We start from the raw sequence: 14,154 nt of genomic DNA, 5'->3' as shown, positions 1-14,154 counted from the left end.
TGTAGGGCTTATTTTTGAGAGTGGCTAGGAAGGATGGGGAGGAGAGGTGAAGGGAGCACTGCTGTCCCTTGGCATCTCTAGTTTGGGTCACTGCTTGTTTGTATTCCTCTTGTTCTTCTCGTGCAGGTGAGATGGACCAAAACTGCTGGCAGCGCGTCGGACAAATTCCAAGAGACGTCAGTGCTTAACGAGACACTTCGGATTGAGAAGATCCAAAGGCTGCAGGGGGGCCGCTATTACTGTAAAGCAGAAAATGGGGTTGGGGTCCCTGCCATCAAGTCCATTCGAGTAGATGTGCAGTGTAAGTCATTTAGCGGCAACCCATTCCTTCCCACAGTTCTACTGCATGTCTCTGCCTTGCTGCGGGGCTGGTAGGGAGCTGCATTGCCCTAGGACCATGCGCACCTGATGCAGGAGCAAAGGGACTGGAGTAGTGTCCCCAGGGTCCATTTTCCCTGGGAGATTAGATCCATCCAGAAAAAGATAGCTCTGGCTGTCCATGTGAGTCATTCTTATCTAGGTGCTGTGATGTCTGTCACCACCAGGGATCCCTAGCACTTGTCTGGGATGTAGCACTGTAGATGACTTCCACTTTCTTTGTCTTCATTTTGAAACCGGCAATGTGTGAAGCAAACCAGTGCTTCTTGAAATTGGTAGTGCCTCAGATGCTTGAAGCATTCCTGAAACCAGTGCCTTGCCCCCAGCATTGCTACCTCTGTAGCATGGTGGAAACAGAGCAGAAGACTCTGGGATGCACCTGAGGAGGCTGAGCTGTGAAGGGGTGAACGTGAAGCAATCTGTGAGGACCCCTTGACATCAGTGTCTCAGTGTTTCTCTGGCTGGTTGCACTGCCCAACCTTCTTGTGTCCTGGAGATGTTGTTAGTGGTTCTCCACCTTGGGCCCCAAGTTTTGAAGGCTTCTCATGCTGGCTTAATGTTGTTTATTCTTCGGCTGCTGTGGCAAAAAGGGAGGGAAATGAAACATCCCATAACCCCCCTATGGGAGGAATCCAAGATGTAAGGTCTAGGCAACTTTTGAAGAGATTTGCTCTCTTGGGGAAGATGACCATTCTTCTCATTGTCCTCAGCTATCCACTATTCCAGTTTTCTCCAACCCAAGTAACATCAAATCCCTTTCATCATTCATATCTCCTGAGAAGGCCTAGCCAGCAAGAGTTGATGCTAAAAAGATGTAAAGTGGGATAAAGCAACTGGAACCGCCCCTGAACCTGTCACCATCTGTTCCCACACTGCTTCTAGCAAGACAGCCTTCTGTGCTGAGGTGCATGGTGGTTATCTCTGAGGAGCAACCTCAGGCTGCAGAACTCCAGTGCCTGTCTGGAGTCTGGGCAGAGCTGTGCTAACAGCAGCTGCTGCCTGACAGCTTCTTTTTAGCCCTACAGTGATGTGACCCTCACAAAGTGTGCCATAGACTTGAATGTCTTCAGGCTTTGGCAGGTTCATGGTCTGCAGTTGTGGTATATAGCTTGGAGCAGCTCCCATCTCTGTTCCTTCCTTGCCCTGCCCTGCATTGGAGTAGTGCAGTGTGAGCACCGTCCTACAGGCTGGGAAAATAGATTGTTTAATGAGCAGCGTCTTTGGATAGGATGAGCATTTCTTCATGGGCACCACACAGTTTTGTTTCAATGAGTTCTGACACCCGTGTAGATCTGCTTGGCTTCTCTGCCCGTTTCTTCTACATGTGGTGGAGGCATATGGTGACTCTCTGTTGCAAAGGGGACTTGCTTTTCTCAAGCCTCAGTATGACACTTTGCCAAGGCCTGTGTCTCTAGGAACAGGACTGCGGCATGAATCTCTTTCTGCCCGAAGGGTGCTCCCTTTACTTCTGGGGTGCAGGCTGGAGCTAGAGTGATGTAGTGTCCCGTGGTCCCTCATGCAGCTCTGACCTGTAGAACTATGGGGCTAATAGGGTGGCCAAGGGCTTTCTCATACTAACATCTACTCTGCAGATGGACTTGGTAATGTACCTCTGTTCTGCTCACTTGGTTTTTTGGGAGGAGAGACTATTTTCTGCTAGTATTTGCAGTAGGTACAAGGGAACACATAGGAAAAACCACAGTTTTTGTTGAACACTCACCCAGGCAACCTTCAGCTGAATGAATCAGAATTTGAAAACAAACCCCTTATTTCCCCACATCCCAATTTGTAGTTAAGAGGTAAGTAATCACCCTCATGTGAGCCTTGGTGTCCTTGACAGCTAGTGCTAGTCCTCACTCATACTTTTAGTATTAGACAGCAAGGTTGTGCAGAGAGCGGCATTGGTGCCAAGAGGATATTAAACTGGAAACACTAATGCGTAGCAAGTTATTCCTTTACCCCAGCGGGCATCAAGTGAGGCTTTAAAGTATTGGTTAGATACTGGCAGACAGGCAGCTGTTGTTTCGAGTATTTCCATGTGGGAGAGAGAGAAGGTAAAGAAAAAGGAAGAATGGATGTTTACAAGCTTACATTGTGCATGAAACATCCCATGTGATCATCTCCATGAGCAGCCTTTGGCCAAATTTATCATTTGTGCAGCTCACGGACATCAGTGGCATTACTCGTACATCAAGGACATGCGTATTGTCATAGGTCTTATTTTAGCTTTTCTCAGGAGGGCTAGACTTAAAGCTGACTGCTACAAAAGAAGGCTGAAAGATTCAAGGAAGGAAAGGTTTAGCAACCAAAAGGAAGATGTTTTCTGTGTGGGGAGTAGCTGGGAGCCGGGAGACCTGAATGGTGAGTATCTTTGATCAGTAAGGAAAGTGTATTGCCATGCATCCTGCTGAGAAACAGGAGGCTCAGAAGGATGGTGCTGCAGAGTTACTCATGTAAAGTGTGAACAAATAAAGGAGGGTTAAGGACAAAGAAGGAGGAAAGAGGAGAGGCTGTGCCTAAGGTCCCCATCCAAGAGAATTTGGTGTAAAATTCAGTCACTCATGTCTCTACATGGAGACAGCACTGTATGGAGAGGAGCCTTTTTTTCCACCTGTGTGTGCTTTTCTTCAGCCTTGGGTTGTTTTTTTGGGGGTTTTTTGGGGTGGTGGTGGGTGGCTGTGCCTTTTCGTTTTTATGGTAATGGATCTTACTCCTATCTCTGAGCTATGGCGTGGTCAAGCAGACAGATCTCGGATCCCATTACAATTGCTGCCTACCAAGCATACAGCTCATTAAAATATGCAAATCCACAAGTTGACACTTGTGATTCAGCAGAGAACATACATTATTTGGGAGACATGTTAGCAGAAACTTATCCCAGCTTTCCTCTTTCTTTCTGGGAGTCAGCTCTCCAAACTCACAAATCTCTAAAATAAAATACCGTGAAGATCAGGTGGCATAGGAGAGCAGGAGGTGATGAGCATGTGTCCTTGTCCTCGCTGCTAACATGTGCAGAAGACAGTAGTGGCAGCACAAGACAATAGTGGGGGGGTGTGCCTCCGTTTCCTTGCAGGTGAAGATGGGTTATAAGGCTCTTGAAAATGTAGAATTGCTTCAGCTGAGCTCAACAGATGCCTTCTAAGATGTGCTTAAGGGCACAGGGGCAGATCTTTTAGGGGCCCGGTTGGGGATTAGGTTTAACCCCCATCAGTCTCAAAGTGATTCTGGGAGGAGAAAGATCCAGCCCCTCTGAGGTTTTCCTCATGCTTCCTTGATGTTCAAACATGGACATCTGGTGCAAAAGCTCAGGGAAATGATCCCTTTTTAGCAGGAGGGCAACCCTTGGAGACCAGTGTGCTCTGAGTGGATGGAGAGAGTATGCTCCCTGCGAGGCTATTGCTTGTGGCCTTGCAAGTGAAGTGACTGATGACCATTGATTCAGTCATGACAGCTGCGTCTGGTGCAGGTATGGTGAAGGAATTGGAAGGACTGTTTTCTGTAAAGGGAGAAAACAAAAAGAGTCTGATCAGTTTCAGGGGTGGGTGATAGGAATGCAGCGAGTAGAAGTTGCTGAAGAAGGAGAGTCAGTACGAACCTTGAAAAGAAGAAAATACACAGAGGATATGTTAATAGGAAGGAAGAGAAATTGTACATACCTGTCACAGTGTTTTGCATCTCATGTTCCCATGGCACCCCATGAGACTTGCTCCTGTCTAGGAGATGACCTTCCATCTTAGCTCCTTGATCTTGTCCTGACTTTTACTCTCACCCCTTGACTTGAAGGTTTGTCATATTCTTTGTGTGGATGTCTCACAGCCATGGGCTTAGCCCTGTGATTTCAGGAGATATTTGGGAAGTGGAAAGTGGAAGCAGAAGAAATTGCGATAGAGCAGAGTTTCCTGGGATCCTTCTGACCTCGCCCTCAAGTAGAGGGCAGTGATTTTGGGTGTGGGGTGCCACTGGGGAAGGTGAAGCAGCCCGCTGGTCTGAGGCATGTGGTAGGCAGGTGGCTTGCTTGAGGACTACATGGGGATCTGCAAACCAGAGGGTGCTTTCTATTCTCTGAAGGTTGCGTGGTGAGTGGGAGAGTTTTGGCTTCTCCTGTTTGTTCCCTTTAGATATTGTTTGTGTTACCTGCCCTCAGATCAGCTCTTAATTCAGCAGTTGTCATCAGTCAAATATGTGGGAGCTTCCGCTCTCCTCTGTGTGCCTGGAGCATCCTCTGCTCTGCAGGCTGTACGTGCAGACCAAGCTTCACTAACAGCTGCTGCGGCCCTCCCTACCTTCCTTCCAGATCTAGATGAACCTGTTCTCACCGTTCACCAGACCATCAGTGACGTACGTGGCAGCTTCTACCAGGAGAAGACTGTCTTCCTCCGCTGCACTGTCAACTCCAACCCACCAGCTCGCTTCATCTGGAAACGGGGAGCTGAGACACTTTCCCACAGTCAGGACAATGGCGTGGATATCTATGAACCCCTCTACACACAGGTGAAAAAAAGCAAACCTCCCCCAGCTTGTCTTGAGCATCTTGCTGATGCAGCTTACTCTGTAGTAGATGGTGTTTCCTTCCTTGCATGGGTTGTGATGCTGAGGAGAGGGTGAGGCTCACTGCAAGGAGCACCGTCTCCAAAAGGGCTGGTAGAGCCTACTTCTGTATGTGTGTTGCCAGGGTACAAGAGGAGCAGAGCAGCAGGATGGAGTGTGACAGCCTAGAAGTACATTCCCCCTTCTGGCACTGTCCCCGAGAGCAGATCACAGCTCCCCTAATGAGGTTACGTGGCTGCTGGATGGCTGAGACTACAATCCAAGCAAACAGTCCCAAGACTGGGTCTCCTCTGTCTCCCATTACTAATGTGGGGTTTGTTTTTTCTTAAATGAGTGTCCAAGCTCCATATATCGGGAAGTCCTTCTTGTTTATAGAGTTTTTCCAAATGGCAGCAAGTAACGGGGAGCCCAACTGTCTGGGCACTCCTGCTTGCCTGTGCTGGGCTTGCCCCTGGACAACCACATTACCCCTCTGAACACCGCTGTCTTCACACTAATTAGCCTGCCAGGGCAGTGGGAGACCAAAGGGAATTCTTCTTTCGCCAGGGCACTCTGGGCATGTTATCCTAAGCTGAGCTCCAACTCTGAATGTCCTTTGGCTGCTAACCAGCAAGGCAGCATGAGGCAGCGGAGGGAGGGCTGAAAGGGCAGCTCCCCAGGGTGCCTGTTTCATCCCACGCACCTTCCTGCGCTCCCAGAGCTGGGCCCTGAGCACATTCTGGCCGAGTTTGATTTCTGAGTGATGCCCCAGGCAGCTTTTCAGTTAATGTAGTCATGTTCATATTTTATTGAAACACGCCATCTCTGTAGGTCATGGAAATGGGCAGCCAAATGGAAACGTTCGGGGGGATAAGTGGAGAGAAGAGAGATGCTGGTGAGCAGCAGATTTGCAGAAACACTGTAGGTCAGTGCTGCGGTTTGGCCCTGAAAGGAGCTTTGTCTAGTCCAGTGCTATGTGGCATCCGAGTAGGACATCCCTGGCCTTGAAGGAAGCCATCACGGGCTCTTCCAGCTTTCACTAAGCTCAGTGTAATTAACAAGGGACATTGCTTAATGAGAGGATGTCTTAAGACTTGAGATATTTTCTTGAGCTAAATAAGGCATCTAGCAGAAATTCGCCGTGTTGCAGCATTAATGTATAAACGATCCAGCGTTCTGCAGCTCCTGTCAGGGAATGTTCCCAACGTGCTGGGTCATTCCCAGCGCTGAGCGAGGGTGTTAGGGCTTCTGTGCTCGCACACGTGCGCCCTTACGGACCTCTCCTTAGCACCAGCATAGACCTGGTGGTTTGGGTTGGTAAGTTAATGAAAACACACCTCTGCAACACTGTTTGGATGGGGAAATCTTGCTGGAGCTCAAATGCACTACGTTAAACAAGGCACACTTCACAGGGGTTTGTAATATTGTCTTAGAGATGAACTGGTATCAGTGTCAGGTTTGGGTAGTCTTTTACATGAAAAAGGAGGTGAAGACTTTACTCTTTAGGCTTTTTAAAAGTTACACTGCAGGTTTTTACACATTTACCCAATATTTACTAATCGATAAACAGGATACATATAACCCTGTAAGTAATTAGTTGATGTGCACGTTGTAAATGCTGTCATTTGTGTGGCATAGCAACAAATCCCGGGGGACAGGACTTTCACAGGGTTATTGGTCTCCTAGGTATTTATCTTTCTAATTTACTCAGTTCATATCCTTTTTCTCTGCATATTAGCATGCCTGAGCTCATCGTCCAGTCCCTTGAGGTTGTTCTTAGGAGGATTTGTCGCGCTGACACCTTCTCACGTTTGCAGGCAATTACGGGATGGTTTCTCCAAAAGAGATTTAGACAAACACAAGGAGAACTACAGTGACAAGCTGTCGTGGGAAGACATACGAGTTGCAGGGTGTGCAAACCACAGGACGCATCTCAGAGCTTTCCACATTCCATAAATAAAAATCTAAATCTAAAAGAATGCATCTACTGTTAATTTAACAACTTGATTATGTTTCTATAACAAGCCAGTAACTAATGGAGTGCCAGAAAGTGATTTTGTTTATTTGTTTGTTACCTTGGTATGAGAAAAGGCTGTTAAAGTCTGTGCAGTCACTCATCACTCTAGATTTACACCAGCATAAATGAGGTTAGAATCTAGAGAAGACAGATGAGAAAGTTTTGGGGAGTTCTTTGAATATTTCTATGAATTACCTTTTTTTCCCCTGTGCTGCAAATTTTTACACTGTAACTGTTGAACTTGTCATATTTAGGCCAGCATTAAGGCTTGTATATACTCTGATTTAATTTGGTTGAGCGATGTTGAGATCCCAGTGACGTCCCTTGGGTTCCTACCAACATCTCAGTGTGAGATCTCAGGGTCTGTTTTGGAACATTTAAGGTTTTTCAAGTTCTGCAAGATGATTCTGACGGTAGTTGATGAGAAATTATGCCTAGACCTGTTTGACAGTGCTTTCAGGTTATATGTCAGTTGGATGCTGGGTGTTTGGAGAAATCCTGGAGGTGGAGTTACCACAGCAAACATTTTGTGTCTCCTTTATATATAGCTAGGGGGGCTTGGAGTCTGTGCAGTTTGCTGAGGTTTGGATGGAAACTGCTGGTAATCTAATTCAGGACAGGTTACAGACTTGCAATGATGATCTGTGCTTTGTACACCTTGTACATCTTTTTTCCCCACTTTTTTCCCAACTGCCAGGGTGAAACCAAAGTCCTGAAGCTGAAGAACCTGCGGCCCCAAGATTATGCCAGTTACACATGCCAGGTGTCTGTCCGCAATGTCTGCAGCATCCCTGACAAATCCATCACCTTCCAGCTCACAAACACCACAGGTAAGAGGGGGTGCAGAGGGTCCCTGCAGCCTTCCAACCCCTCACCTGCTCAACAGCCCTTACCCTCCAGGAGGATAACACAGCATGCTCTCCAGGACCTGCAGCACCTCATGTTCATGTACATGGCTGCTAGGATTACAAATCCTTCATGTAGAAGTCTTGTGGCCAGGGATGCTCTGATTTCTTGTAGCTCTGCATATAGCTGGTGCTTTAACCAGGCCTGCCGTGAGATCATTAAAACAGAGTACATGTAGGTGTTGAGGCACTATGTAGTTTTTAATCCAGACACTTTTATTTATTTATAATTCTAAGTGACTTTAAAAATAGATTTGATACAGTCTAGAGCGGGGCAGACGCTGCAGCAGTTCTTACAAATAATTCATCCGTGTGTGGCTCTGGCCTGGCTTGCCAGGCTGTGCTCTCAGCACCTCCGAGCTAACGGGCTCTGCTGGTGCTGATGTTTGTGGAAAGCAAACATCTCCAGTGCCTTCCCAACAAATAAATTTTACACTGCTATTCATACTGGCACTGCTTGGGTGCACCTCCAGTTGTGAGCAGAATCAGTCTGGTGCCTCTTGCTTGACCTGCAGTAACTGACTGATGACTGAGTATCATGTACCAAGTACTTGCAAGAACCCGACTGCAACCCGTCCATTAAAACCAAACCAAACTGGACCCACAAAAGAAACCACCCACAAAGCCCCCACATGTGTTGAATATTTTCAAATAATAAGTAAATGTCAGGAAATCGCTTCCAGCCCTGGGGTACTCCATGATCAGAAAGAAAGGCATTGTAGTTTGAATTATTCACCTCTCTAATGTAACACAATGCAGTTTGCATCCCTTGTGTCATCTTTGTGCAGTGGAAACAGAACTCTTTTGATGTCGCCAACTGTTGATGGGATATTGTTGATACTGTATAAATTACGTTTATTGATCTGACTTGAGCCCAAGGTGCTGAACAATAGTTGCATCATTTCATGTAGAAAGAAGAAAAATAATGAGCTTAAGAAAACGAACTAAGTAGCTAATGTCATAAAAAAATATTCTTGATGTAGTAAGATCTCTGAATGTGTCTGGAGCTGCTCATAAAACTGCCTGAATTTCTCTCAGGATGAGACTGTAGTGAATGCTGGGATATTCCCTTTAAAAACTTATCTTGTGCTCGAGATGAAGAAAGGGATCTCATACAGATCTTCTACCTTTGAAAACTTAGAAAATCAAATTTCTCATCGTGTGCAGTCCCCCCCTGCCAGCCCAAGCACTGGGAAACTACCCAGTTCAGCCCCTTTACTGAGTGAACGGGGGAAATGTATTTTTTTCAGGTTGTAGCCAGATCAAAAGCCAGCGATATGGCTGAATTTATACCAACTTCATCAGTACTTACCTAAGCTCTGAACCTGGGCCATGTAGCACCTATATTTTTTTCCTGTTGTTTAGTTGTAGATGCATTTTTATACATAGTTACGGTGGAGCCTGACACTACAAGCTCAAAGGCGTCATGGAAAATGCGTTCCTAGAAAATTGTATTAAAAGCTGGTGGTGAAAATGAAACTGGCATTGGGGTGTGAGCAGGGGTTGTGTTAAATAACCCAAGTATATTTATCAGGAAATATATTATCTGGCTTACTTACTCTGTAGGTAGTATTGTGCATAGATGAGAAAATATTTAAAGAAAAATCTTTCATTCTCTCCTGTTTTGCATAGGTCTTTTCTCTCCCTCTTGTGTTTTAGCAGCCTCTGTAGCCTTGGCTGTGCCCGGAATCCTGAGCAGCTTTGCTTGGGATGCCTTTGCCTTTGCAACTGAGGAGGGCCCAAAGGGCACCGAGGTGCATGGAAATCAATCTCTTAAATATTTATAGACCCAGATACTACAGACCTTGAGGGCAATTAGTGGGTCAGGTCATGTCAGGCCAAGGGAATCTTCTTTTCCGCCTTAGTTTGCCGTTCCTCAGCTGGCTGACTTTGGCTCCTCTGGCAGCGGCCTTTGAGCAGCCCGCAGTCTCCAGCAAGATGTGCTTCTCCCAAGCTCTGTGTCAGCAGCTTGGCACATGCAGCAGGGGATGGGTTCTTGGTCTACAACCTTGATGGGAAAGAGGTTTCCTCTGCTGCTCCTCTGTCCTGCTGTGGCTCTGGAGCAGGAGGTTGGGTCTGCAGAGCCACAGGACCAGCTCAGCACCGGGCTGCAGTCACTTGCTCCAGCAGGGTCAGACCAACGTTTTCCCCTTCCTCAATTTCTGCAAAATTAAGCAGCCCAGCTGGTTAATTCTCTTGCAGTTTTACTGCAGCAAATTGGACTTCAAAGGGAATTGAAAGCGACTCTTTGTTTTTAATGGTCCCCTTGCTGCTCAGCAGACTCCGCCAGCAGGTTTCCTGAGCCAAGAACAAAAGGAATTGCCACAGGTTACAAATAAATGAGATTCATCTCCTGCATAGCAATGTCTGCAGACTGTTAACCTCTGTCTGCTGACAGGAGTGGGAGTGGGAGCCCGTGCAGGCGGCCACGGCCAGGCTCCCTTTTGGGGCAGGTCACAGGGCTCGCTGCCTGGAACTGTGCGGGTGGCAGCTTTGCAGTTGCCCTCCCTCCCTCTTGCATGCACACACAACCTGTGCTGAGGCAGTGCTGGCACCAGCATGTCACTTTTTTCCCGTGTTGCCTTGCCCAGAACTGGGTAAGATGATTGTTGGTCTGATACGTGCACATCGAGCACTGCAAGAGCCCTAAATCTTAACCAGAGCTTGCAGGACCTCTGGTTTGTGCTCCCCAACCCTGACATCTTCTCTCTGGCCATAGACTGGTTTCAGCCTTTCTCTGGCTCTGACAGGGATGGATGGAGATTGCCAGGCAAGATGCTGCATTTGTCAGTTTGTCTGTGCCCTGTGAACCTGAGACCAGTTCCATGTCAGAGGGCAGCAACAGCTATTTGGTGTTAGCTACACTCAGCTGACAGCCTGTTAGTGTCAGGAATGTGACCTGCCTGACCATAGTGAGTCAAGCTATTGCATTCCTGGTCTTCCTAGCATCTTGTGAAACCGCCTGGAGCTTGGAGAGGATGTACAAATCCTTCCTTTGCTCATTAGTGCACATTAACCCTTGCATACTGTTTCCAAAACTCCAGCAAAGAGACCTGTGAAAGGCTCTGAGTGCAGGCTGTGGCCTCCTGAAAGTCAAGGACTCCAACCACTGGCCTCAAAATGGCCCGTGCAGGTGGCAGAGGAGCCACCTTCTTCCTCAGGCACAGCTGGCCACCCCTGGCACAAACAGCATGCACCGTGGCCAGGGAGAGACGTTTAATTCACTGCACCAGAGCAATATCCCAGCATGGCGGTAGCTGCGCTGCTAAATTATGGTGCTGGTGCGGCGGAGAGAGCAGTCCTCCTTGCCTTGTTTGTATGGGCTGTAATTCAGAGATCCAACACAAATCCAGCACAGCTCATTAACGCAGGGTCCAGGGAGAGAAGAGGCAGAAATAATGATGCTGTTAAATCAGGCTTCATGAATATGGAACAATGTCTTATTTTGCATTATTATGGCTGTTACTTAAAACATACTCCCCGCCTTTGTGCTGGCGACTGCTACTTTCTCAGCTCTGTGTGGATGGAGCCGGTGATGGTGCTGACAGGGGCTTTAAAAGGCTTTTCCTGGGGTGAAACAGACAATATAAAAGGGAAGGTTTTTTGATTAGTTCCTGGAGGGGGGATGTAGTGAGACGGGTGCAGAAATAAACCAAAACCAGGTACTAGAGTATTCAAAGGAGAGGTTCTCTAGACATTTTGAATTGGTCTCCGTTCAGTTGTGCATGAAAGACAACCCCTGTGACCTGGTCTGTAGCCCTCAGGTCTGTAGAAAAGTGTATTTGACGCTTGTGGAGGTGAAGGAGATTAAGAGTGAGTGCAGAGCTACTCTTCGTGGACTGTTACAGTGCAAACAGGTCCTGGTCCTCTGTGTCAGGCTTTGAGCTGCAAGGGCCAGCTGCCTGGCAAAGGCTTTGCCTCTCAAAGATGTCTAGTTGGGTGTGAGACATGGAGAAGCGTATCATGGGATAGATGAGGTCCATTTTTCATGGTGGACCTCCCCAAAACTCCTTCTTGGGATGGCAACTCTGTACAGGAGGAGTGGTTTAATCCTAACTGTCCCTAAACACAAGCAGTTGTTGCGTTCTAGCAGGATCCTCTGAGCCTGTCCTTTCTCCTCCGGCTCTCCATCAGGGTGGAGCTGTAGTGGTCAAGCAGAAGGAGCAGGCTGTGACTGGGCATGCACCTGGTGCTCTTCCCTTGGGACTGAGAGAACCATCCAGCAAACACTTGACATCCCAGTGAGCTTCCCAGCATGCTTTGAATCAGGTCCTGAGATGCTAGGCTTCATCCACGGCTGCAACTTCCCATGCTTCGTGACAGTGAATCTCCTGTTCTCCTGTCTGGGTTGTTTTTTTTCCTTTCCTTTTTTCTTTCTCAGGGCTCAGTGCATTGTGCTGTTCCTGTCCAAGGCATAAGCAGATTAACTGTGATTGGTACAATAGTGTTGCAGCAAGGGAGATACAGGTGCTCTAGTAGGAGCTACCAGTTGAGAATTTTCTCCAGTGCAGCTTCTGCAGGGCCTGCCTAGAGTCAGGGGAGTTAAGTACAGGGAGAACAGAAGGCGATGTGGTGTCTGCAGAGGAGTGGGCTGGATGCATGCAGGTAGGTAATGCAGAGCTGCAGTGGCTTTCCATTGCCCTTCTGCCTTGCTGCAGTTGTTTGCGTCAGGAGTCAAGAAGCCTCTAGTTTCAGGTTTTCCGCTGCCAGATTTATCTCTGGTTGCTGCTTCTGCCTGTGCAAGGGGGGGTTCATCAGGCTTTTCTTTTAACCTGAGCCTTAAGCCCTAGAGAACCTGCACTGAACACTGCTAAAATATCACACCTAGCTTGTTTCCCAAGCCCAAGCACTAGTGGTGGAGTGTTTTAGGCATGACCTCTGTTCTGGGGCAGTGTGAGGTCCTGCCTGCAGTGTTTCCTAACCATAACAGAGCAGAGTGCTCAAACTCAGACATGGTAATGCTTTAGGTTCACGGAAACCTTGTATTTGTAATGAACTCACAGATCCCTCCAGCTCTCCCTGCTCAAACCAGCTGTCTTCAAGAACAGACCTTAGAAAGTCTGAAGGTGTGCACAGGCAAGTTGATGGGTCTTTTTCAAGCTCAGAAGTGTCCCTCTGTACTCTTCCAGCTCCACCTGCTCTGAAGCTGTCTGTCAATGAGACGCTGGTGGTCAACCCCGGTGACAACATCACTATGCAGTGCTCTCTGACAGGCGGTGACCCACAGCCAGAGTTGGTTTGGTCTCATTCTCCTGGCCCAATGCCTCCCAACAGCCTTGTGCAAGGAGGCAACCTCACCATCTGGAGGATCCGTGTGGAGGACTCAGGCTACTACAATTGCACGGCCATCAACAATGTGGGGAACCCAGCAAAGAAGACAGTGAACCTGCTGGTGCGGTGTAAGTTGCTCTTTTTCTTGGAGCATGGGTTTTCAGGGTGGAGGGGCTAGATTTGCATTTCTCCTGGCTGCTGTTGTGCAGCTGAGGGTGAATGTGATACTTAGCAGTGATTAGTATTCTGGAGAAGTGCCTATGCAAGCTTCTGTGCTCCCAGACCAACTGCTGTGCTAGCACCGCTTGCAGCCTCATCCCAGGCTATAGTACTGTCCTGGACTGGAAAATGATCCCAGGCTGCTACCTGTGAGGCCCTGGGGATATTTTGCGGGAATGTAACTGGGGGAGGTCTTCAGATAGATTTTGCATGGAGATGTTGCCTTCCTGAGGAGCAAAGAGTTGTTGTCCTGTCCCATGCAAGACACTTTGCTCCGTCCCTAACCAGTTTTGCACTTGTGTTCATCCCAGCCATGAAGAATGCCACGTTCCAAATCACCCCTGACGTGATCAAAGAGAGTGAGACCATCCAGTTAGGGCAGGACTTGAAGCTCTCATGCCATGTAGATGCTGTCCCCCAGGAGAAGGTTGTCTATTCCTGGTACAAGAACGGGAAACCAGCCAGGTTCTCAGACCGGTTGCTCATCACCCGGAATGACCCTGAGCTTCCACCTGTGACCTGCAGCTTGGAGATTATTGACCTCAGATTCAGTGACTACGGCACTTACCTGTGCGTGGCTACCTTCCAGGGAGCACCCATTCCTGACCTCAGTGTGGAGGTGAACATCTCCTCAGAGACAGGTGAGCCTCTCTGTGGCAGCTGGCGACCACACAGGAGTGGTTGGCATCACTAACTGTCCCCCAGCCTCATGCCTCTGACTTTTTTTGAGGGACCTGACGTGAGTGTCTTGAATCTCAATGGGGAAGAGACTCACATCCTCAGGCAAGTGTTTGGGTGAGACTGGAGACGAGTGATAGTTACAGCTTCTCTGCCAGA

The 14,154-nt window shown here is 48.0% G+C and overlaps 1 protein-coding gene across 9 annotated transcripts in view; it reads left to right on the top strand.

Annotated features, from left to right (window-relative positions):
* MDGA1 (MAM domain containing glycosylphosphatidylinositol anchor 1) overlaps positions 1 to 14,154 on the top strand; it is a 204,968-nt gene that overhangs the window by 50,799 nt on the left and 140,015 nt on the right. For all 9 annotated transcript variants that reach the window (XR_013931335.1, XR_013931336.1, XR_013931337.1 and 6 more), the window contains exons 3-7: positions 127 to 301; positions 4,673 to 4,869; positions 7,620 to 7,752; positions 12,957 to 13,226; positions 13,629 to 13,958. Coding sequence is in view for 2 of the 9 variants with exons in the window: in XM_080407880.1 (XP_080264006.1) it covers positions 127 to 301; positions 4,673 to 4,869; positions 7,620 to 7,752; positions 12,957 to 13,226; positions 13,629 to 13,958 (1,105 nt within the window). In the remaining 7 variants the exon portion in view is untranslated. The remainder of the gene's footprint in view (positions 1 to 126; positions 302 to 4,672; positions 4,870 to 7,619; positions 7,753 to 12,956; positions 13,227 to 13,628; positions 13,959 to 14,154) is intronic.

This window comes from Falco punctatus (assembly GCF_963210335.1).
Source record: "Falco punctatus genome assembly, chromosome: 12".
NCBI classification, from domain to species: Eukaryota; Metazoa; Chordata; class Aves; order Falconiformes; family Falconidae; genus Falco; species Falco punctatus.
Note: the sequence above shows the minus strand (reverse complement) of the source record. Positions and strands in the feature narration are given on the sequence as shown.